The sequence below is a fragment of the Lynx canadensis genome, chromosome D4, assembly GCF_007474595.2.
Source record: "Lynx canadensis isolate LIC74 chromosome D4, mLynCan4.pri.v2, whole genome shotgun sequence".
NCBI lineage: Eukaryota > Metazoa > Chordata > Mammalia > Carnivora > Felidae > Lynx > Lynx canadensis.
In genome coordinates, this window is record NC_044315.2 from 80,760,674 (window position 1) to 80,785,129 (window position 24,456).

Below are 24,456 nucleotides of genomic sequence, written 5' to 3' on the forward strand. Positions count from 1 at the left end.
CAGGAAGGCTCCCCCCCCGTCCCCTCCTGGTGGGAGCTGCCTGCAGGGGATGCAGTGGAGAAGGACTGGACATTGCAGAAGGCCTTGCATGCTGGCCTGTGTCCTAGGAGAATAAAAGATGAATCTCTTACCTACATTTAAGACAAGAAAGAAGGAACTGGGCCTCTGCCCTCTGGACATGGTGTGGTTTGAGGACCAAGTAGCCTGTGATGGAGAAGAGGGACCGCCGTGTGTCAGGGTCCTGAGCCCTCACAGTCTCAGGACAGGGGTGACACAGGCTGGGGACCCAGGCACATGACTCCATTAGGGCCCCTTATCCTCTTATCTGTTCCCGGAAGTCTGTGGCCCTCTTCAGGCCTCCAGAGCCCCCCTGCCTGTTGGACTCATGCTGTCCTTCAAGGAAAGGGACTTCCTGACTGTGCTTTCCATGAGGGGAGGGAGGCCTCATTGTCTTCTACCCACCCCCAGCTGCAGACCTGACTAGGTTGGACCGGCTCTGGCTATACTATCCTTAATTTCCTGGTCAGTGTTGGGGGTTGCTGGGAAACTGAGTGAACTGAGGGAGTCCCTGGCCCCCAGAGAGGGAGCGAGGGAGACCTCTTCTGCTGCTGTGTCTATTCCTTCAGTACTTGTCCCCCAAGGGCTGGGCTAGCCTGGAAAGCCGACTCCCATCTGCAGTGACCTTTGTTCTCGGGGCTCACGGTGCTTTGTGGAGGGAGTTGGAAGCCAGGCTCCAGCCGCCTCAGTGGGCCTTGGGGGATCAATAGGCAGAAGGATAGAAAGTAACTCATGTGCTAGGGCCATGTGCTTATGAGCCCCTTCTATCTGAACACTTGGGAACCAAAGGGACATTCTTGGTGAGAAGCAGAGCGTCTGACAAGGGCCCCGAAGTCCCAAGGTGAGGTTTGTGTGAGCAGGCATCTCAGCACCTTCCTGCCCGTTCCCCAGGCTCTGCTTTCCTGGGCTGTGGCTTTTCAGAGTCCCTGTCCTTGGGTTCCCGGGCCTTCTCTCCGTCATCCCCACTCCTTTCAATGTGACAAGAGGCAGATCCGGCCCTGATAGCTGGGTGGGCTCAGGCAGGTCACTTTCCTGTTCCATGCCTCTTTGGGTTTTAGCTCTAAAGAGGGCTCCTACTCATCCCAGCCTGGGCCTGGCACCCACCCCAGGTGTTTAGAAGCCCTGTGGAGCCACCAGGCTCCATGCAGTACTTGCCTCTGCTCTGTGTGTTCAGAGAAAGGGGCTCTCTGGGTTGCCTGTAGGGCAGGAAGGGGTCCTCAGGCTGTGTGGTTCCCAGAGAGGCAGTGGCCACTCCCTCCCCCAGCCCCCACCCTTTCTCCATTGGCCAGTATGTCTCCTGGGCCTAGAACTCAATTCTGTAGTCTAAGGTCCACTTTCAATTTCAGAGGGCCCAAAGTTGTACATAATGGAGTGAGAAATTTCCAGAGCCCCAGAAACCCTGGCCCACACCGGCCTCCTTGCCGCCTCATCATCTCCCCCCTACCCCGGGTCTCTGATTCCCTGCCTGTCTTCTTTCCCTCCCCCAGGTCACAGGGTTGGCCGAGGGCATGAGGAGGCAGGGGCTCCTGAGAGAGGCAGGTTCACACTGCCAACATCTCTGCAGTCAGGAGGGCATGCGTGGGCTCAGGCTCCTCCCAGGGTCTTCCCGTGACACTGTGTACAGGACCCACAGGCTCACCAGTTTCACAGCTGCCTTCCAGAAAGTCTGGGACCCACAGCAGTGAGGGGCCGCCTTCCCACCTAAGCTGAGGGCCGTGTTCTCGCCATCTGGGCCCTTGCGCACTGCCTTAGGGCATCTGGACAACTCCCTACTGTGGGGCTGCTTAGAACAGGTCATCTGGGGTGGGAGACCCCCTCCGAGTAACGGGTGGGTAGATAGTGGCAGCTGCTCCTATGACAGAGGGAGGGTGGCCTGTCTGTCCTCTTCGGCGCTGTTGGTGATGGGAAGGGAGACCTGGCCAGGCCTGGTCAGGACTGAACAGGGTTTGAGTCCAGCGGACCTGACCATGGTGCAGTTGGCTCATGGCTCTGCGTGCTCTTGCCCAGGCCTGCCTTCCCTATTCCTAGACCCAGCTCTCACCAACTGTAGGCATCTCCCCCGCACAGGCTGCCTTTTGCGCACCCCCAGCAGCCCCCCCAGGGTGGGCACCAGCAGCGTGGCAGTGGAGCAGCCTTGAGAAGGCGGCACTTCTGGCTGGGGAGCGGGTCTGGGATCTTAGGGTCCTACTTGCAGGCCTGCTCATGTCCATTCTCCTCACCTCCTGCCTCCCCAGGACTTCCTGACGGACCTGATGATGTCAGAGGTGGACCGCTGTGGGGACAATGAGCACCTTATCTTCCGGGAGAACACGCTGGCCACCAAGGCCATCGAGGAGTACCTCAAGCTGGTGGGCCAGAAGTACCTGCAAGATGCGCTAGGTAGGGGTGGGGCGTGGGGCCGGCAGGTGGGCAGGGCATGGGCTGTGCGTGCCAGGCCCTCACTCCCTCTCCCTGCCCTCCTGGCCCCAGGTGAGTTCATCAAAGCTCTGTACGAGTCGGATGAGAACTGCGAAGTGGACCCGAGCAAGTGCTCGGCCGCCGACCTCCCCGAGCACCAGGGCAACCTCAAGATGTGCTGCGAGCTAGCCTTCTGCAAGATCATCAACTCCTACTGGTCAGTGCCGCCCGGGCCCCCACCCCTGTGTCTTTCCCTTCCTGCATGCGGGACTCTGGGCGCCGTGCTAGTGTGCGTGTGCGTGTGCGTGTGCGTGTGCTCGGCAAGGCCCTTAGGCTCCATCTTCCCCAACTTCTAAATGACGGAGCAGAGGTTTCACAGGGAGGGCACAATGACACACCCTGCCTGGCCCAGTGGAGTCTTGATGGGCCGCCGGGCCCCGTCCTGGTCCTTTGTGGGCTCACGCATGTAAGGGAGCATCCCAGAACACATGCAGGACACGGCAGTGCATTTCCACGCTTCTTAGCGGGCACCGTCCGTGTGCCGGGCACTGTCGTTGATGCTGGAGCTGCAGCACTAGGAGTGAGGCCGACGGCCCTGCTCAGGTACCCTCGTGGGGCAGGTGGACAGCTTCAGGTGAGACCCCTCAGCTGTCCACAGGGGTGCCACCCTCCTGCACCTACCATACCTCACTCTTTTCTTTGGCAGGGTCTCCCTCACCCCACACCTCACCTCCACACGCTCCCTCCCTTCCTGCTTCAAGGCCGTGTGCCTGCTTCCCTCTGTCACCGCCCGTCATGGTATCAGACGCGGTTGTCTCATCCCTCCTGGCACCCGCTGTCACAGCCCTGATCCCATCAGAGTGGGACTGTGCCTGTGTCCAGATCCATTTCCTGCACGTACCTGGAGCACCCTGGGGGCAGACAGATTCCCCCGGCTCAGGGCTGGACCCAGGAAGGCCCGGGAATGGTTTGCTACTCCCAAAAAACAGGCAGAGACAGGCCTGCTAGGTTAGCAGCAGCCTTGGGAAGGGGACAGAAGGAATAGCCAGAGCGCATAGAGTGGATGTCCTTCTACCAGGTCCCTCTGCCCCTGGGCTGCACAAGGTGCTCACCTAGGTCCATCCTGGCCCCTCGGGCTGGGCCAGAAATGACCCCTGGCCTGGGGTAGAGGCACTGCCTTGAACTCTTTGGGAACATACTTCCCATCCTTGGGCTGGGCTGTGCTTTTACCCGGTACCCGCCCAGTTCCCAGGGCAGACTGGGCGTGGGACACAGGGAAACATATCCATAGACAGCCATTTTCCATTTCCTCTTTCTGATATTTGTCCGAGGCCCGGAGGTATCTTTCTGTCCTGGACAAGGCCATCGATAGATGTCATCGCTCAGCACCTGCCCCCTGCCCGGTCCTGTGCCAGGCCGTTTGAGGGTCAGGGCTTAAGGTCGTGTCCTCCTCTGCTCCTCTGTCGCTGTGTCTGTAGCATGTTCTTGTTGTTTCACTGCAGAGAGCCTGCTGAGCAGGTGCTGGGCTTGTTGGGCAAAAGTCTTTGGAGTTGATCGAGGCTTCTGATGGACTTGAGATGGTCCTGTGAACGTGGCAGGGCCGGCCTTGTTCTCAGTGTAAGGATGAGGGGACTGAATGAAGTTCAGGGAGGGCCAGGCACTTGCTCAGAGCACCCTGAGTCCGTGGCAGAGCCAGGCATAGAGTCCAAAGAGTGCTGGGGCCTGGCCTGCCCCAGGGTGGGAGGCATGTCTGTCAGGGTGAAAAGATAGGAAAACCACATAAAGATTGGCCAGTGGGGCCTGACTGCAGCAGGCTGTGGGTGCCCGGTAGAGAGAGCCCCCAGTGGGGTGCTGGCAACCCTGCCCACCTTCACTGGGCCCCCCTGGGGAGGTCACTTCCTCCATTTCCCTTCCCACCTAGAAAGCGGGAGCTGTGTTCTCATCCTGTGATTAGCCTGTTGCCATCTTGATCATTTGGAGCTCTTCCGAAAATGTCTGATTCCTATAATATTCAAGCAAAGGGAGTGAGTCTCAGCAGCCAGTGATGGCATCCAAGGGGCAGTGGTCTGTTCCAGTCGTGTTTTCCTCACTCTCCCCGAGATCTCGTGCCTGGTGTCTGGGACAGAGGGTGGAGCCCCGGGGCAGGCCCAGGAGCTGGCCATTGCCGTCGAATCTCGTTGGGACCGAGACCTGGCTCCTGTGTGCCTGCGCCCATCCCCTCTCGGCCCCTTTGTAGAGAGCCCACGGCCTTGCCTGGGGTTCCGTGTCCCTGCTCCCTGGGCCAGGCTCTCCCTTCGCCCTCACTGCCGTGCTGCAGTCCTGTGCTCAGTAGCTCACAGGCCATCACGGTGGAGGCGTTGGAATCCAGGGCTCCATCAGACCCAGCACCAGGTCCCTGCTCTGCACCCTCTTGCCCTAGCCCCCTGCCCGATGACTGGCCCACCTTCCTCTGTCCCTCCAGTGTCTTCCCACGAGAGCTGAAAGAGGTATTTGCCTCATGGCGACAGGAGTGCAGCAGCCGTGGCCGGCCTGACATCAGCGAGCGACTCATCAGCGCCTCCCTGTTTCTGCGCTTCCTCTGCCCTGCCATCATGTCGCCCTCACTCTTCAACCTGCTGCAGGAGTACCCCGATGACCGCACTGCCCGCACCCTCACCCTCATCGCCAAGGTTACCCAGAACCTGGCCAACTTCGCCAAGTGAGTGCCGTGAGCCCGGACGGCCAGGGTCCAGGCGTGGGCATCCGCTGGAGCCCTGGGGACAGGCCGTGGGTGTGTCTGCCCTGGGGTGGGGCCGCACGGCAGGCCCTGCTTCTGTCCCTGTCCTCCTCAGCTCTTCCCCTCCCCTTCTTTCAAAATCAGATCTCCACCTCCCATCCTCCCCCTACAAAAAGTACATGGCATTTGGGTATGTTTCCTTAATTTTCAAAGGTGAGAAAAGGAGATATTTTTTCCTTCTGCTTTTTGAACTAACATTTTTATCATAAGGATTATCCCGTGTACTTAACATTCATAAGCCTCATTTTGCGATGAATGACTAACATGCCTTCAAGGGAGAATGGCCCATATTTCCTTAACCCGTCCTGCGTGGTTGGGCTCTCAGGTTGTTTCAGACTGTCCTTGTTTGATGCTGTGAAGAATGTCTTTGCTTATAAGGCGCTTCAGTGTTCTCAACTGTACCCTAGAGCGAGTGGGTGGAAACGGAAGGGCTCATTCACAGTGTGGACAGAGCCGTGCTGCAAGCCTTCTCTGTGCTGGGCTCTGAGTCACATCTGGTTCCAGCCTCCTGGACCCACATTTGATCAGGGAGAGAGGGCAGGAAGCAGCGGAGCAGTGATAGAGACGCAGGCCTCCTAGGAGGGCCCCAGCCCTGTCCTCCTAGGAGATGCGCCCCCTGCTGTGTGTCAGGACCGGGGAGGTGGGGAGGCAGTCACCTGCTCACGGAGAGGCAGCAGGAACAGAGGCGGGGCAGGCCCCGGGAGGCCCGTGTGCTGGCTTGATGAGGCACCGTGGCATTCCCGAGTCATTGCATGGCAGGCCCGGAGAAGGGGGGTGCGAGACCCAAGAGGACAGCGGGATCTTGAAGTTCAGGTGGGGCAGTGGGTCCCCCACAGGGAGGATGGCCCTCGTCCATTCTGGGTCCTGAGCTGGTCAGCCTGACAGCATGGGGAATGGGGTCTGGAGAGAGCACAGCAGGCAGCAGAGAGACAGGGCAGAGGGCATAGCTGTGGTTCCCTCCCACAGAAGAAACCGCCGTGGAAGTATTGGGGGTGGGGAGCGGCTAAGGTCGGGGGTGATTGGAAGGTAAAGTCAGCAGGCCTAGCCGGGTGGGGAGGAAGAGGGAGAAGCTGGCCACCCCCAGGCTTCTGGCTGAGCTCTCTGGGGGAACAGCGGTGTCCCTACTTAGGATAGGAAGCCCAGGAGCGCGGCATGGGTTTGAGGTGACAGCGCTGAGTCGGCCAGACTCGGCCAGGCTGAGGACAGGGGAGGTACCCGTGGGTGTACTCGCCTGAAAGCTCAGCAGAGAGACCCCGCTAAGTGTGCATTAAAAGTCACCTGCACACCAAGCCATTGAAACTTGGAAGAAAGAGGGAAGGAGACTGACCAGCAGTGAATGGGGAGTGAGGGCCACAGAACATTCTGGTCCTGTGAGGAGAGGTCTGGGAAAGGGTCTCTGGCCTTAGCGGGGAACGAGGGCCCTGAGCCAGAGCAGATGTGTTGGCTTGGTGGAGTGAGTGGTAGGAGAGGCAGCCACAGTGGGGGCGGGGGGACTCAAAGGGGGTCTCCTGGACAGGCCCCGGAACACTTACCCTCTCTGCTTTCTGTCCAGGTTTGGCAGCAAGGAGGAGTACATGTCATTCATGAACCAGTTCCTGGAGCACGAGTGGACCAACATGCAGCGCTTCCTGCTGGAGATCTCCAACCCCGAGACCGTCTCCAACACGGCCGGCTTCGAGGGCTACATCGACCTGGGCCGCGAGCTCTCCAGCCTGCACTCGCTGCTCTGGGAGGCCGTCAGCCAGCTGGAGCAGGTGCCTGGCCCCACGGGCTCCAGGGGGGACAGAGCCGGGCCAGAGGTGGCTGCAGAGCCCAGGGCTGCCCCTCCTTCTGGACTAACTGTGGGGGTCAAAGTGTTCGCCTGCCCGGGTGCCAGAGCCCAAGGTTCCAGGCCAGGCCCTGTGAGCATTGCCCTCAGCGTCCCTGAGCCCCTTTCCCTTGATGGGCAGTGTCCCATTCAGTCACCAGCACCAGCCACGGGAGCCCACTTTGCCCACGGGGGCTTTAGCTGTCCACACTCAGCATTGAGTGCGTGAAGGTGTGCCCCCTACCTGTGAGAAACGTGATCATCTTTAGCTGCTTCTCTGAAAATATCCTCGTTCTAGGTTTTAAGGCCACTGATGTGAAAAGATAGACACTGAAGATGCTGCACCTCCACACATCAGGCAGGAAGCTGCAGACCTTTCCAGAATTACCCTTGACCATGAGTTGAAAATCTGATTCCCTAGACATGTCTGATCCTGCTGCGGCCGCCTGGCCTGCGCCCTCGGTGGCCCGGGGTTCCACCGTCGCCCCAGCAGCCCCAGCCCACACCGCAAACAGTCCGGTCAGGATCCACTTCCACAATATCTGTTGCTTCCCCGGGCTTAAAGAGACCACTTTACAAACGTGGTTACTGCCTGAACAGGGATGGAAGGCCTCCTTGCTCCCGTCCCATTCCCTAGAGGTGACCGCTCAGGGCGCTCCAGTGTGTAGCTTTCTAGATATGTCTGCACGTGTGTTAAGTACCCATGCAGGCACAGAGTTCTTTTCCGTTCTTGTTTGTGTTGAAGTGAGCACTGCAGAGTGCATTTCTCACCTGGCTCTGTTGTCCTCTTGCCGTGTCACTAGGGGCTGCGCCGCCGCTGTGGCCTCTCGGATGGCCGCAGGCTGTCCCGCACGGGAGTACACGTTTCACTAGCCCCTGTTGCAGACACACGGGTTAATCCCCGCGTCTTGTTGCTGCGGTCGTGTCTGTTCGCTGATACCCACTCCCCTTTGGCTCAAGAGACACAGGGCAGGAAACGGCAGCAGGGCCAAGGCCCTCTCTTTCTCCACCGCTGCCAACACCAGTCACTCCCACTGCCGCCGCTTACGGCGTCCCGTGCCTGCCTCCGACACCCACATCTGCACCAGCAGGCAGGAAGCACAGGAGATGGCAGCCGCCGTCACAGCTGATGGCAGTGCAGCAAGAATTTGAAAGCGAGGTGTTTGCCTCTCAAGTCTATGCTGTTGACTGCATGAGTTCTCACACTTTTTTTGCACAGAACCACGGAGGCCGGTGCATAAGCAGAGGGCCATCCCAGAAGTCTCTCGGATAGGGAGGTGTTGCTGTGGGAAGTTCTGGGGTTCCTCGTGGGCTCCCCTCTCTGGGGCATGGAGATGGGATGTTCTCAGGTGGAGGGCTTGGACTAGGTCACCATTTCTCCCTTTAGGCCTCTCACCCCCCCACCCCCCCACCGCCAGAAGTATCTGGGGGGCTGGGGAAAAATGTTCATTTGCAGATTCCTAGGCTTTCCAGCTCCTTCCCGGCCCTGTTGGGTCTGACAGGTGGGGAGGGGAGGGCAGGGCCTGCCTTTCCAAGTGGCTCCTCAGCAGTGTTGAACCCCAGCAGGTGCAGTGCACTTGGCCTCCCCAAGTGGCGCCCACAGGTCACACCTGCCACTTGCTGTGTATTTGCAGAACATTGTATCCAAACTGGGACCCCTGCCTCGAATCCTGAGGGATGTCCACACAGCACTGAGTACCCCAGGCAGTGGGCAGCTCACGGGGACCAACGACTTGGCCTCCACTCCTGGCTCTGGCAGTAGCAGCATCTCGGCCGGGCTGCAGAAGATGGTGATCGAGAATGATCTCTCTGGGTAAGAGAGGCCAGGCGTACCGGCTGTTGTGGGGTGCGCGTGTAGACAAGGTACAACCTGCCTGCAGTTGCCACTGGGGAGGAGGATGTCTACACAAACGTTTATAAGATAAGCTACTTGAGACTTGAAATGTGTTGTGCAGGCTGTAGGCAGTGAGCCTCCATTTGGGAAAAATCAGGGAAGGCTTCTTGGAGGAGGTAATGTGTTTTGGGCTTTTTAGGAAAAGCAACGTTTCCATGGGTGGAAAAGGCATTCTATGTAGGGGAACTAGCACAAACAAAGGCTTGGAGAAAGACAATACATTCTGTTGAAGAACGATCACTAGTCCCAAATGCCTTTAGATTACCCAGGTGTGTGTTAAAAATACCTCTTCTGGTATTTCCTGGGTCTGAATCAGAATCTCCAGAAGTGGCATTCGAGTGTACGTGTTTTCAGCAGGAGTCTGGGTCACTCTGCAAGGCTTTGAGGCTGGGCGCTCCAGAAACTAGGAGAGGTGTCGAGGCCCCGCCCTCAGACTGAGGACAGGGAGGCAGAATGTTCTTGGATGTTAACGTCAAAATGAGGACATTCCTTTGAAAGACTTGGCATGTGTAGTGAACCGTTTGTGCCCCACTCACACACTGCCCTCCCAGGGGGCATCTTGGACCGGCTAGTAAGGCTTATGCAGCCGAGTTGGGACTTGGGTCTTGCTCTGAGGTGGCAACGGCAGCGGGCTCGTAAGCAGGCGAGGGCGCGGACATCCAGAATAGGGTGTGTGGTACACAGGACTGGGGTGCTTCCCAGCTCCCGCTGAGCCCCGGGGGTCCGTTCACACAACCTGCCAGATGAAGGAGAGCGGGTCAGGTGGAAGGGGACGCACCTTGGTTAAGAGGTAGCCAGGCGCGTGGGTTCCGAGGAGACCTGACTGCGTGTGTAGCACGACAGCCAAAGCCTGAGGCCGGTCTGGGTTTCTCCGGCTCCATTGCCTGCCGGTGTCCAGCCGAGTGGCTGCAGCCTGCCCCGCCCAAGTTCCATCAGTTGGGACTTGTCACTTCCTCTCCATCCCAGGCTCCCCATTGTTGAAACCGCTGCCCGCTCAGAGCCTGTTTACCTCCCCCAGCCTTCCCTCCACAGCCGACCTGACCCTCCACATTGTGCCTTCTAAGGAGTGGGCTTCCGGGGAGGGGCCAGGGAAGAGGCTGGAAGACTGGGGGTGGGTACGGCTCCGCCTCTGCAGGTGCAGACCCTCCCTGCCTGAGTCACACCTTTGGATCCTCCTCTGAGTCCTTGTTTTTGCCAGGAACACCAGCCCCCGCCTGCCAGTCAGACAAAGGTGGCAGCAGGAGGCGGGGTGGGGCGGGGGGGGGGGGGAGGCCTCACTGGGTCCCCACTCTGGTTATCAGTCTGGTGAGGAACGAGAGGGAAGAGGCAGCAGGGGCCCTTGCGGCTTTGAAGTCAGAGTTCTTAGTGCAGGACCCTTGGATAGCAGAGAGCCACTGCATTGTGGGTTGGGGCTTAGCTGAGGGGAGTTTTCCAGAACACTCCAGGCGCCAGCACTCTGTGTCCCAAGATGCAGCTGAGCCAGGAACAGGCGTACCAGGCAGCCTGACCTGGAACTAGCAGCGCTGGCCCCTAGAGTAGAGGTTCTGTGCAGGAACGGCCACCCTGGCCACTCAGTCCCCGTGGGGGCTTCTGCCGGGGTCGGCTGCCAGGGCTGTGGTTTGGTTTGCAGCTGGGCCACTGCTCCCAGCCTCTCCCACTTTTGCAGCCCACGCACCTCCTCTCCCCCACCCCGTCTTCCCTCCTCCCCAGCCCTGCCTTAGGCTGCCAGGCCCTGGCAGGTCGGCGGGGCGCTCGGTTTGGACCCGCCTTGGCCACATTCACAGTTCTTCTCTTCCCCCTTCTTTCCCTGTGTGTGCTTGTCTCCCTGCAGTCTGATAGATTTCACCCGGTTACCGTCTCCAACCCCCGAAAACAAGGACTTGTTTTTTGTCACAAGGTCCTCCGGGGTCCAGCCCTCACCTGCCCGCAGCTCGAGTTACTCGGAAGCCAACGAGCCTGATCTTCAGATGGCCAATGGTGGCAAGAGCCTGTCTATGGTGGACCTGCAAGATGCCCGCACGCTGGACGGGGAGGCTGGCTCCCCGGCGGGCCCCGACGCCCTCACTGCCGACGGGCAGGCGCCGGCATCGCAGCTGGTGGCCGGGTGGCCGGCCCGGGCGGCCCCGGCGAGCCTGGCAGGGCTGGCCACGGTGCGGCGGGCGGGCCAGACGCCGACCACGCCGGGCACCTCCGAGGGCGCCCCCGGCCGGCCCCAGTTGCTGGCGCCGCTCTCCTTCCAGAACCCCGTGTACCAGATGGCGGCGGGCCTGCCGCTTTCGCCCCGCGGCCTTGGTGACTCAGGCTCCGAGGGCCATAGCTCCCTGAGCTCCCACAGCAACAGTGAGGAGCTGGCAGCTGCCGCCAAGCTGGGAAGTTTCGGCGGTGCCGCCGAGGAGCTGGCGCGGCGGCCCGGGGAGCTGGCACGGCGGCAGGTGTCACTGACTGAGAAGGGCGGGCAGCCCACGGTGCCACGGCAGAACAGCGCCGGCCCCCAGCGGAGGATCGACCAGCCGCCGCCGCCGCCCCCACCGCCACCCCCCGCGCCCCGTGGCCGGACGCCACCCGCCCTGCTGAGCACGCTGCAGTACCCGCGGCCTTCGAGCGGACCGCTGGCGTCGGCCTCGCCTGACTGGGCTGGCCCCGGAGCCCGGCTCCGGCAGCCGTCGTCCTCATCCAAGGGTGACAGCCCGGAGCTGAAGCCTCGCGCGGTGCACAAGCAGGTCAGTGCTGTCGTCCGAGGGCGGGCCATCATCCCCCATGTCGCGCTGCTCCTCCTGGTCATCTCACCTGTGCCCAGCTGCCATCCCACGCTGAGTGATGCCGCACGTGGCCCATCCCGCCGTCCTGCCACGCACACCACCTCCCCTCCCCCGGGGGCCACTGGCCCCCGCCCGAGTCCTTGAATCAGGGACAGCGTGGCCTGAGGGTCTCTCTGCCACTTCTCCCAAGGGCAGTGGGAGTCAGGGAGAGAAAGGAGGGAGGGCTCTATCCATCTCCAGCTGGAGGCCTGATAAAGCCCTGCCCAGGGTAAGAGTCAACCAGACCCCCAGCACACACCCCCCACCCCCACCCCCCCCACCTTCGTGTCTCAGCTGGCCTCCAGGGCTCAGCTGCTGGGGCGAATGGTGTTCCTGTCACCCTGGGGCCGCACACAGTATGTGGGACAGATGTGTTGTGACTTGCATGACCACCTGCCTGGCCGAGCTCTCTTGACTCCGCCTCAGGCCGCCATCGAGAATGGGAGTTCCTGAGTTGGGGGTGGCATCGGTAGGCGCCTGGCCAGCTGGAAACCCCCTGCCCCTGCCATGCCTCTGAGCCACTTGTCCCCGTGACTCACCTCGTCCCACCCCCCTGTTCCCTCCAGCCCCTCACGGCTGTGTTTCATTGTAGGGCCCTTCACCCGTGAGCCCCAATGCCCTGGACCGCACGGCCGCTTGGCTCTTGACCATGAACGCGCAGTTGTTAGAAGACGAGGGCCTGGGCCCAGACCCCCCCCACAGGGATAGGCTAAGGAGTAAGGAGGAGCTCAGCCAAGCAGAAAAGGTAAAGCCGGACCCTGGCAGTGTGGGGCAGGGCGGGGCTGCCTGCCTGACGACGTTCTCTCCCCTTGAGCCCTGAATGAAGGGTGCTGCTTCTTCCTGTGTATGGCTAGTCCTCTCTCAACCCTTGGTCCCCCATGAGGACGGCAGCCAGTGGAATCTGGAAGTAGAAGCAGCAAGAAGGGCTTAGTTCAGAGCTGAGGATTCCTGTATAGGCTGCACACGAGACTCACTGGAAATTGTACTGAATCCAGACTCCCAGGACTCGGTCCTCAGACCTCTGGGAGGCCCCTTCCCTGAGTGACCGGGCAGCTGAGTTTCTGAGAGTGCCGGACTTGAGGGCTGGGGGATGCCAAAGAGGCACATGGAGACCGTCGTGGGGCGCTTCGTGCATGAGCAGCAGAGTGGTGTGGGTCCCCAAGGCAGCCGGGAGGGCGGCCCCCCAGCCAGGCCCCCCCACTCTGGCTTTGTGCCTAGCCAGGGCCTGAGAGAGAAAGAGCCAGGGTGAAGGGGTGGGGCCAGACTGCTACTGCGAGGCTTGCTTCCCCCTAGGGAGAAAAAATGGTTCTAAAATATCCAGATTCCACCCCACCACACACATCCAGCATTTGGCGGGGGCAGTGGGAGGGGCTTCTGTCCTCCCAAATTCTCCCTGCTGTTATGGCACCTGTCCTGGATCCATGGCTGGTTCTCATGTTCCCCTGCAGGCCCAGGTCAACACGGGGCCCCTTGCAAGGCCACCCCAGCATGGCACCCACATCCCCCGCTTCCCTAGGTGCCCTCGCCTCTCAGCCCCAGGAAAGCCTGTAGCAGCCTCTCGGGCAATTCCACGGAGCTCAGGGTGGCAGCTCTCCCTCCTCCTGGCCTAAGGCGAGGTTCATGTCCATGCTGCATTCCGCCACCTTCCACCATCCCCTTAGTCCACTGCATCCACCTGCTTTCACCATAATTACGTGAAGGGGACAAGGGGACGTGGGGCACAGTGCTCCAAGAGCCAGCGTTTGTCTGGGCAGCAAGGAGAGCCAGCCTTCGCCCGGGCTCCCTGCGTGAGCCGGCTGGGCTCTGCACGTCTCTGAGACTCCAGTTCCCACTTGTGAATTGCAAGGACCGCCCAGACCATTTGCAGGGGTCCGGCTGCAGCTGGGGTGTCCCCTTTCCTTGCTGCTCTGTGGCTGAACGAGCTCCTGTTTCTCTCACCCTCTCCACTACTAACCCTTACAGGCAAATCCAGGAGGCCTTGTTCCCTCGAGCTCCCCGGAGACCTGGGAGGGTCTTCCCTACCCCTCTCTGGCCAGCTCGGCAAGACTTGGGACGGGCCGAGGTCATTTCTCCCGGAGCCAGGCTCTCTGTGGATCCAGCTTTGCTGTAGGACCTTTGCTTTGAGTTGGGGCTGGTCTCTCACCGCTCTCTGGATTTGCCGCCTCCTAACCTTTGAGCTGTCCTTTGCTGAAGTGAATTAGGCCTCCGTTGCCTGGGATTCAAGGAGAGCCTCTTCCTGCCTCCTCCAGCCCCCATACTGTCATGGCATCCTGGCCCCCAGCCCCTTGATTCTAGCCTCAGCCCCACCCCCTTTAACCTCTCTGTCTCCCCCTTACTTCCCCACACCACTACTCTTGCTTTAGTTTCACATAGAGGCTGGGAGGCTAGGACCTTACCCCACTGGTCAGTCACTCTCCACGTGACCGGGTCACCTTGCCTTCTGGGCCTCGGTTTCCCCTCCTGTAGAGTCCCTATCTCTCAGGATGCTGTCAGGTCTTAATATATCTAAGAGTGTTTTTAACATTTGTTTATTGTATTAATGACGACAACAACAACCTCAGTGCCCTAGTTAAACCGTTACTTCCGAGATCTGGGTGTGAGTCTTCATTCCCTCACAGCTGTGAGGCCAGGCTGGGGGTGGGAGGTTGAAGCGGAGAAAGCCCCGGGTGGGGACAGGCCTTGCGTGTCACCGCCACCCCTCTGGCTGGGCTCCTTAGGAGTCTCCGAGCTGGGCTCCCTCCTACCCGTGCTCCCGCTTGGGCTCACGAGGTGTGCTCTTTGTCCTGGGTGCTGTGCCCCTGGCGCGCCGCCCCCCTGGCAGGACCTGGCCGTGCTGCAGGACAAGTTGCGGATCTCCACCAAGAAGCTGGAGGAGTACGAGACCCTGTTCAAGTGCCAGGAGGAGACGACGCAGAAGCTGGTGCTGGAGTACCAGGCGCGGCTGGAGGAGGGTGAGGAGCGGCTGCGGCGGCAGCAGGAGGACAAGGACATCCAGATGAAGGGCATCATCAGCAGGTGAGAGCAGCCGGTTCTGGTCCCCCGCACACAGAGCAGGCAGGCCGTCCTCCTGATGAGGGGAAGGGCTGATCAGCCGCAGGATGAGCCAAGGGTGGAAGGAGGAGAGCGTCCCAGGCAGTGGGGACAGCATGGCACACGTGTGGCGTCAGGCAGCCTGGACTGCAGGAAGCCCTACCCGGCACAGGGTGCACTGATGGTGGAACGCGAAGTCGGGCGTGGCAGGAGTGAGGTCAGACAAGGCCCTGTAAGGAGTCCTGTTTTCTTGGTAAGCCCTGTCAGGGGAGCTAGGATTGGGGGCGCCTTGAAACACAGTGAGGACCCAATTCTGGGCAGGAAAAGTAGGCATAAATGTCATTACATTCGGCAGGTGAAGGTGGTGGGGGGAGGAAGGCAAAATATCCCCCAAGTTTCTACCAAGAGCGTCTGGGTGTCTTGGTGCCAGTTGCTGAGATGAGGGTCAGGGGAGGGGAGCAGTTGGGGTGTCCCAGCGATTCCAGTTTAAGGTGCCTTTGGGTTACCTGGGAAAGATTTCCAGGGAACCATTGGCTCTGATGCTGACTCTCACCTTTATTGATGGCTTAGATGGCATCCTGTGTTGATTTTCTCTCTCTCATTCTCTCTCTGTCTCCACCCATGGGTAGGGCGTCTGTAGGCAGGGAGCACAGTGAAGGTGTAGCGTCCCAGCCATCCCACAGCGTCCCGATCGTGAAGTTCACGTCTTTATGACAGTAATACAAGGTAGCAGAGGAAACAGCGTGGACTTTCTAACTTGTTTTCACGGCATAAGAGCCTGTCATCTGGACAGATTTAGCAGGTGTGCCATACCCAGAAGTTTCCCCACCTGGCCTCATGTTTTGTCCACTACAGAAACCCTTTCCAGATTCTTCCTACTTAGACTACCCGTTTCTCTGCTCCTAATTACTGTTTGTTTCACTTACCTATGGGTGTGTTCATTATAAAATGGTTAACGTGAGCAGAGATCCTGTAACCAGAGTGACTGTTAATCCACTGTTCACTTGACAGCCAGCTCTGTTCTTTGTGTGTGTGGTTCTGGGAATGGAAATGCTTCTCAAACTAACCACCTCTTCCTCATTGTATCTCTTCTCTGAGGAGTGTGTGGTCTCTGAATTCAGTGGCTTACTTAGCGCATTTATTTCTACTAAGTATCACAGTGTATTTCCTCAGTAATGGAAATGTCAAATTAGATCAGTTTGGTTGCTAGCATTGTTTAACTCTAGATTCTTACCAGTTTTTGTGGCTACTTGTTTACCATTCTATCACTATTTGGGGAAAGGATATTGAATGTCTAATCATAATATGGATTTGTGTATTTCTCTTTTCTATTGTTTTTGATTTATGTACACTGAAACTCTGCAACCACATCTAGGATTGTTACGTGCTGGTGATGAACTGATCTCTTTATTATTATAACATCACCGTCTTTATTCCTCATAACATTCTTTGTTCTGAAATCTACTTTGTTTGACGTTAATTACAGGTGTCTCAATTTATTTTGATTAATATTAGCCAGGTGTATCCTTTTTTATCCTTATACTTTTAACCTATTGGTGTCTTTCTATATAAATGAATTTCTTTTATAGACACCTTATTGGGTCTTGCATTTTATCTAATCTGACAGTTTCTGCCTTTTAATTGGAGTGTTTAGACCATTTACATTTAATGTAATTATCAATATAATTATGTATGAATCTCTTATCTTGCTACCATTATCTATTTGTACCATCTGTTTTGTTCCCTTTTTTCCCCGGACTCTTTTGGATTGTGCATTTTTTATGATTGCGTTTTATCGCTTATTGTCTTACTAGCTATGTCTCTGTTGTCACTTTAGGGCAGGAGTTGGAAACTTCCCATAAGAAGGCAGATAATAAATATTTTAGGCTTTGCAGGCCATATGGCCTCTGTAAGTATTCAACTCTGCTGTTGCAGCAGAACTATGTGTGTGGTGTGGCTATTTACAAAAACAGGCAGTGGGCCCAGTCGGGCCCTCATTCTCAAGCTATAATAGTAGCAATTCTGTCATTATTTTTGTTCCTTTGTACTTAAGCTATCTTTTTCTCTGGCTGTTTTTAAGATCACCGATAATTTGATTAAGATGGTCCTTGCCGTAGTTTCCTTCATGTTTCTTGAGTTTGTGAGTCTACCATCCTGCTTCCCCAGTCTCTTTCCTGGGAATCCCATCACACATACGTTAGGCTGCTTTATATTGTCCTACACTGCACTGATGCTCTGTTGTTTCCTTTTTTCACTTTTCTTTCCTGCCGTGTGTTAGATCATTTCTGTTACTGTGTCTGCAAGGTTACTAATCATTTCTTCTTCAATGTCCAATCTGCTATTAATCCTATCAGTATTTTTTTCATTTCATTTCAGATACTGTATTTTTCACCTTCAGACTTTCGGCTTGGTTTAAATTCTATTTCTCTTCTCATCATGCTCCTGCTTTCCTCTATTTTCTCAGCCATGTGGAATGTATGTACAATAGTTTCAGTGTCTATTAATTCTGTCATCCGTGACATTTCTGAGTCTGTTTTTTATTGATTAATTTTCTTCCTGGTTATCCGTTACATTTTCCTACTTCTCTGTATGTTTGGTGATTTTTGGTTGGATGCCAGACATTGTGACTTTTGCTTAGGTGTGGAATGTTTTGTGTTCTTTTAAATGTTTTTGGGCTTTGTTCTGGGACACAATGAGGTTATTTGGAATTAGTCTGATTCTTTTGAGGCTTACGTTTAAGCTCTGTTGGGGTGGGTCTGGACAGCTTTTAATCTAACCTAATCTGACTCCATATTGAGGCAGTTTCCTTCTGAGGATTCTGCTTTATGCCCCTGTGTTAGCACGTCTTCCTACCCTGCCAGGTAGGAATATTAACTCTTCCTGGGGCTGTTTTGTTCTCATGTTTCAGTGGTGCATGCAGACCAGTCCTCAGCCAGAGACTCAAGGGGAGCCCTCAGGATATATGTGGAGCTCTCTCTGTGTCTTCCTCTTCTTGGGTATGGCCTCCCTGGGTCTCCTCTACTCCATGAGATTACTTCCCTTCTTTTTTTGTTTGGCCTGGACACTCTAGGCCGTGAGAGGGGCTCAGCTCGTGCATTCCCTTGTCTTAGGAGACACTGCCAGTTGTTCTGTGTCTGGACACCACTTTTTCATACATGTCATTCGGTTTTCTGGTTTGTTTATTGTGGTCACTGTTTGACGGCAGAAGGGTAAATCCAGTCCCTGTTACCCCACCAGCCAGAAGCACAAGTCTCTCCCCTAGAGTAATTTCCCTTCTGACTGACACCATCTAATGCCCGTCTTCTCCCTATTGCTCCCTTCCCCCTTCTTACGGGCTTTTTTCTCAATGTCTGATCTTTCTGTGACAAGGAACCCCCCCTTGGCATGGCCCCACACCCCTTCCTCCTGATCAGTGCTCCCCAACCGCTGATCCCACCGACTTCTCACAACAGCCCTGCGGGTACCTGCCCCAGCACCGTTGACCTCTCTGTGTACCTTCTGTGACAGGCGCTCAGTGCTCACCCAGGGGTTAGGGGACCGCTCTGCTGGCCTGGAGAAGTTGTGCGGGTAGAGAGGGGGATGAAGCCTTGGGAGTAGGTGAGCTTGTCTGGAGAGCAAGAGCAGGGGCTTGGGCAGACCCCAGTGGAGACATGCTGGGAGCAGGCAGGACAGGCATCTGCAGAGCAGTAGCCTTGGGGCTAGGAGGCAAACCCAGAGAGCGTGGGGTCCGGAAGCTAAAGGATGAGCATCAGAAGGTGGGTGTCATCCGCAGTGATTGGCAGGTGTGTGAGGGACCGGCAAGGTGAAGCCAGAAAGGGTTTCAGGGAGGGAGCAGCTGGCAACAGACACACACATGCCTTAGTTCTGAGCCTCTGCAGACGGTATTCCTCCCGTCTTCCCTACGTTTACCCACATTCAGACTTGCTTGTCCCTCAGATGTCCGGTAAGTGCACCCACCCTCCAGCGCAGTTGCCTACTTCCTCTTCTCTGTTCCCATAGCCTCTAGGCTGTTGTCTGCCTGTCTGTGTCCCTGCTGCTTTGTGAACTTTTTGAGCAATGGAGATCTGTACTTTTCATCTCGCTACTTTGAGTGCCTGGTACATCTTGGCACGGCCTTGGTGAATGTCGAGTCGGCGGAGAAAGCCCTAGAGCCCTTCGGGGTTTCGTCTTCCCGCCTGTGCCATGGGTCTTACGGCATTACCCCACCTGCCCTGCTCTGGGAGGCGGTGAGGACCTAACCACCACCCCCAACCACCGTGGCTCCTGGAAGAACATCGGGAAATGGGCAGCTCCAAGGGTTTCTGGGGGATCTGGGAACAGAGTCTGGAGTAGGTAAAGCATAAGGAAGAAGGAGACCCAGCTCATGTCGGCTGTTGGAGGCCAGCTGGAGGGGCTCCCCTGCTGTGTCCCCACTGTGCAGGTGTGATGGCTTCTTCCCACAAGGCCCCACGCCCCCACACCCACCTCCTCACCTCCCTCAAGTGCCAGCTCGACTGTCCTTGTGTGTGGTCACAGGTTGATGTCTGTGGAGGAGGAGCTGAAGAAAGACCACGCTGAGATGCAAGCAGCTGTAGACTCCAAACAGAAGATCATCGATGCCCAGGTGGGTTCCGGCCCTGTGCTCAGCCATAGGCATTAAAGGACCTGGGTTGGGCAGCGGGTGACTTTGAGATCTCTACATCCTCATTAATGCCCCCCACTATAAAAGCTGAGGAGGAACAGGAGGCCAGGATCTCTGGTCTGGAAAGTCAGATTTGAAGGTCTCCATGGACCACACGCTCATGGGGACAGGCTGTGAAAGTGGTGGGGCAAGTCCTTCCCTACCGGGACGACTTGGTGGGCACTGCCTTTCCCCAAGGGTGCTGAGCAAGGACTGGAAGCGGTTGGGAGGGGAACGGGGATGGCTTCAGGTGACAGCAGGCTGGGCAGATGGAGCAGGGGGGCTCTTATCTGTGGCTCCCCAGCTGCATTGAGAGATGTGGCACATAAGAGACTGCGGCCACCATTCTCCTTCACTGCACTGTTTCCTCTCACTCACCCGGGAATAGGACCAGGCCTTGGTCAGACTGTAAACAGCACAGGCTGACCAGGAGCTGTGACCTCTGTGTCACACACTCGCACATGCACGTGAGCCAGGGCGCACACCCTTGGGGCTCAGGTGGCTGACAGGTGACACCACTAGGGCTGCTGTTTGGGTGAGCAGCAGTGGTGTGAGAGGCGTCGTCAGAAGGCAGGCTCTAGGAGGTCCTCTGTGTCGTGACGTCGACATCCCCTCCTCTCCCCTCCTCCTCCTCCTCCTCCTCTTCCTCCTCCTCCTCCTCCTCCTCCTCCTCTTCCTCCTCCTCCCTCCTCCTCCGGCCTCCTCCGCACTCATCTCCTCCCCTCCCCCCGGCCCCCTCCCACCTCCTCCCTGGCCTCCTCTCAGCAGCCTCGCTCCCAGCCTCCTCCCAGCCTCCTCCCTGCCTCCTCCCAGCCTCCTAGGCTCCCAGCTTCCTCCCTGCCTCTTCCCAGCACCCCCCTCCCCCTCCCAGCCCCCCACCTCCTTCCCACCTCCTCCCAGCCTCCTCCCTGCCTCCTCCCAGCACCCCCTCCCCCTCCCAGCCCCCACCTCCTTCCTGCCTCCTCCCAGCCTCCTCCCCAGCACACCCACTGCCCCGCCTTTCCTGCCCTTCACACTTAGTGTACTCGTGGTGCCCCCACCCCGTCCCCTCCCAGCACCCCTGGTGGGCACACTTAGCCCCAGGGAGACCCCTGCCCCAGTACAGCCCCCCTTTGGTCCAAGGACCCCTCCCGTGGCCCCAACTAATGCCCCGTTTGCCCCCAGGAGAAGCGTATCGCCTCACTGGACGCCGCCAACGCCCGCCTCATGAGTGCCCTGACGCAGCTGAAAGAGAGGTACAGCATGCAAGCCCGTAACGGCGTCTCCCCCACCAACCCCACCAAATTGCAGATTACCGAGAACGGCGAGTTCCGAAACAGCAGCCATTGTTAACCTGCCCGAGGAGGGAGGACCGTGGTGGCCCAGAGCAGGCCTCGGCCTGGGGCCTGGGGAGGAGCGCCCCCACAGTCGCAGCCTCCCGCGCAGGGGCAAGGCGGGGCCCAGGCCTCCTCCCCTTCCCTCCACCTGCGGTCCAGGAGGTGCCGCACGGGGAGCCTGGACAGACTGACGCGGCGTGGGCCCGCTCCCCTCTCTTCTGGCCCGAGAAGCGAGCTCGGTGCAGGCCGGAGAGGCCCGCACGCTGGGGGTGGGGCGGCCTGGGGGGAGCAGGGGGCCTGCCAAAGTACGTCTCCGTCGGTTACTGAGTTTGGTGTGTGTCACCTTTCTTCCTTGACCTGGCCAAGTGCATGTACCCCTTCCCCCTCCCCAGGGAGAGAGCGCCCGCAGGGCAGAGGGTTAGAGAGCTAGGGGCCCAGGCCCCTGCCCTGAGGGACTTGTCCCTTAGTTCCAGGGGCGGACGGACAGGCTGGTCGGCGGGCAGGGAGAGGGTGGGGAGGACGGAGCTGCCGGAGTACCTGTCCTGCAGGGCTCCCCCGAGCCCCTGCCACTGCATGCGGCCTGTCCAGGGACCTGCCTGGCTGTGAGGAACCGAGGATTCACCCCTGTACTGTCCCCAGACTCCCTGCCTCTTCCCCCCCACCCCCACCTTCCTTCCTTATTTTGCCAAACAGACCCAGTGAGGATCCTGGCCCGCTCGTCTGGGCCCTCGTATCTGCGGGGAGGATCTGGAGCCTCTCTCACTTGCCCAGGCCGAGGGCTCCCTAAAGCCAAAGATCTGGGCAGAGGTGGCCCAGATGGCACTGTGCCCGATCCCTGCCCTTCTCCCGGGGCCAGTGCACCAGGGCACAGTGGCCCTGCAGGGAGTGGCCAGCTGGTGGTGCTTACCCTGAGAGGAAGGCTGATCTTTCCTGATTGATGATTAAAAGAAATTCTAATGCCAGCAGGCCCTGAGAAGGTGGATAACTGTGATTTTTTTTCCTTTCACAGTATGCATTAGAAACAAAAGCCCGCTTGCTCGCTTGCTGGAACACAGGGGCCTTTTAAATTGAGCGTGCGCACTGCATGGGAAATAGCGGCCCTGGAGGATGTTAGACTTGCTCCCTCTCCAAGACAGCAGCGGCCTGCACCAGGCCCCGTGTGTGCGGCCGGCCTCCTCCTCACCCTTCCCGGGCCCCCGGCCAAGGACCCAGGCGCTGCAGACAGGAGAGGGGCACATCCCACAGCTGGGGCCGGTTTTCCTCAGCTCTAGGCCGTTCTGTGGCTTCTCAGCCCTCCCTGATCCCCACCCCTTGCGGGACATAGGTGGTCAGGAGCTTGGGTCTGTCTCAGTCCCTCCCTGGTCCCACCCCCAGCCCTGGGGGGTCTCCAGCAAGAGCTGGGCATTTGCCCCCCTCCCCGGCAGAGCCCGGGCTAGGCGAGCTGCCCGAGCTGCCCCCTCTGCCTTGGCCTCAGGAAGCTGAGACCCTGGGGAAGAGCCCTGAGCCCTTCCTGCCGCAGCCAGGGCCAGGGTCACCACAAAGCCCACCAGGTCGAGTGCGGGAAGGGTGGCCCAGACCACGCTGCGCCCCATCCTGGCCTCTGGGCAGGGGCTTTTAGATGAAACCTGCAGTTCAGTTAGGCCAGAGACTTGCCGCTGAGGAGAGGGCAGGCCCCTAAGGGTCACAGACCTCAGGAAGGAAGGCCGTGGGGGCTGTGGCCCTGCCCCCACCTGTGGCCACACAGGCAGGGCCTGGCCCCAGTGATGTCCTCTGGTTCGGTCTCATCCCCCCGCTGCCCGGTGAGCCCTCCCCTCCTCCCCACCCCTCCCCCACCGATGCCTCGATGCCTCGTAGAGCAACCTCGGACTGAGCGCCTCTTAGCAATACGGGGGGAGGTTCCCAGGGCCCGGACGGCAGGGCGTAGGAGGCCAGCATGCGTGTGGTGCTGGTGGCCCTTGGCGTGGGTGTGAGCTCTCAGGCCGAGAGCCTTATTTACTTAGTGCAAAAACTGTAAAAGTGTACAGACTCTTCACAGATTTTTATCTGAATTGCAAGTCTGACAATTTTTGTAAATGTTCTCGGTGTTCGACTGTAATGTAACTATTTCACCTAATGGTTGTACATAGTCCTTTAGTCCTGGTGCTGCCGAGGGCTGCCCGGGACCGCTGCTCTCCGATGGTTTGTATTTTATTTTTTAATCTAGAACAGTATTGGGCAGGAGGAGGGGATTTGGGGTTCGGTGTCGGGGTTTCTCCCCACCTGTGGCATGTACCCATCGGCTTTGCAGTGTGCTGTCTGGGTGGGGTGCTGGGGACACGCGCCCTGTCCGGGCCACACAGAACCTGCGTCCCGGGGTGGGGCCAGGGTGCCAGAGGGCCAGAGGGAGGGGGAGTGAGGGAAGGCAGGCCCTGCTCCGGGAAGGTGAGGCCCTGGGCCCAGAGCCTGCTGGAGACGACTGTCCTCCCTGGCCGGCACAGAGAGGCCTGACTTTTTGCTTAACTTTTATGTTTAGGGTGAAGGAAACTGCCAAACTTCCTATAAGTGAAGACTTTTTTCCGACTGCCCAGAAAGGGGGGGGTGGGGAACCAAGGCCAGAGCTCCACACGCCCCCCCCACCTCCCCCCTATAGAGCGTCTGCCCCCAAGGGGGGGGATATGGGGTACGCCTCTCCCTGCCGCCCCGCCCATCAGCGGAAGGCAGGCTGTCCAGGGAAACAGCCCCTCTTTTCTACACCTTTGGCCCCAAATCCACCCCCGGCCCCATACCGCCCCCCGCTCCCCCTTTTGTAAGTATGTGAAAAAGAAAACCACGCAAACGTTGGAGTCTTGGCTGGAGCCCCTCCCAGCTGCGACTTTGAACTGTGTAATAATGTACAGAGAAAGTTGTTGGTGTTCTAAGACTGTGTGGCTGTGCAATTTCTGTACATTTGCAATTAGAAATATTAAAGATTTATTTAGCTATTTTAAACCTGACTCGCCTCCATTCAGCTGCGTCTCAGGACATTTCCTAGGCGGTGACTCTTGAGTTGTGGGTTTGTATTGTCCTTTAGCAAGGGACTGGCCCTGGGGTTCCCTCCGGTGGTACCTGCAGACAGGGGAGCCCTCCCGGAACCGGTAGTAGTGTTGGTCTTGGCTTACCGAGTGACCTGAGCCTGTTTCCCGTTGGGCACTGGAGCGTTGCCTTCCCAGGGCCCTTCCCGGGCTCTGACAAGCTCAGAAGGGAGCTCTTTGCTGGTCCCACACCCCCAGGGGGATGGCGTGGCCCCCGCACTCGCTGCAGGAGATACCGTCTCCTGCCAGGCTCTGCTTCAGATGCCTTCCCACCCACTAAAATCTGACTCCAGGGCAGAGGGGAGAGTTTGGCCCATGTCCCCAGCAGGTCATGGCTGAGCTGGGCTAAACCAAGCTTCTAAGGCCTGGAAGGCCCCAATTCATGAGGCTGTCACAAGCCAGACCCACTTGTAAGGCCAAACCCAGGGCCTCTGAAACAAGCCATCCCCCAAACCCCTTCAGCTGCACGGGGACCTTGCAGCCCTGGGTCCTACTCAGCAGGTCCCAGGCACCACCCAGTAACCCCTAGGGGTCAACACCTCTCCTGTTGACACATGGCTAAGAGGGGGCCCATCCAGGCCTCAGCCCAACCCCTCAGAAATGACACAGGCACAGGAGCCCGGATACTCTAGGGGGCGGGGATGTATCCAGTCATCACCCGATGGGAGACC

The 24,456-nt window shown here is 58.3% G+C and overlaps 1 protein-coding gene across 3 annotated transcripts in view; it reads left to right on the top strand.

The window, feature by feature from the left end:
- Nucleotides 1-23,702, top strand: part of LOC115499393 (DAB2 interacting protein) — a 46,716-nt gene extending 23,014 nt beyond the window's left edge. For 2 of the 3 annotated variants that reach the window (XM_030293270.1, XM_030293272.2), the window contains exons 5-14: nt 2,292-2,436; nt 2,527-2,671; nt 4,916-5,152; nt 6,783-6,984; nt 8,672-8,850; nt 10,763-11,651; nt 12,322-12,474; nt 14,551-14,744; nt 19,275-19,362; nt 20,584-23,702. In XM_030293270.1, coding sequence (XP_030149130.1) covers nt 2,292-2,436; nt 2,527-2,671; nt 4,916-5,152; nt 6,783-6,984; nt 8,672-8,850; nt 10,763-11,651; nt 12,322-12,474; nt 14,551-14,744; nt 19,275-19,362; nt 20,584-20,751 — 2,400 coding nt within the window. In that variant the 3' untranslated portion in view covers nt 20,752-23,702. The remainder of the gene's footprint in view (nt 1-2,291; nt 2,437-2,526; nt 2,672-4,915; nt 5,153-6,782; nt 6,985-8,671; nt 8,851-10,762; nt 11,652-12,321; nt 12,475-14,550; nt 14,745-19,274; nt 19,363-20,583) is intronic. The other variant, XM_030293271.1, reaches the window with a different exon arrangement.
- The last annotated feature ends 754 nt before the right edge of the window (nt 23,703-24,456 follow it).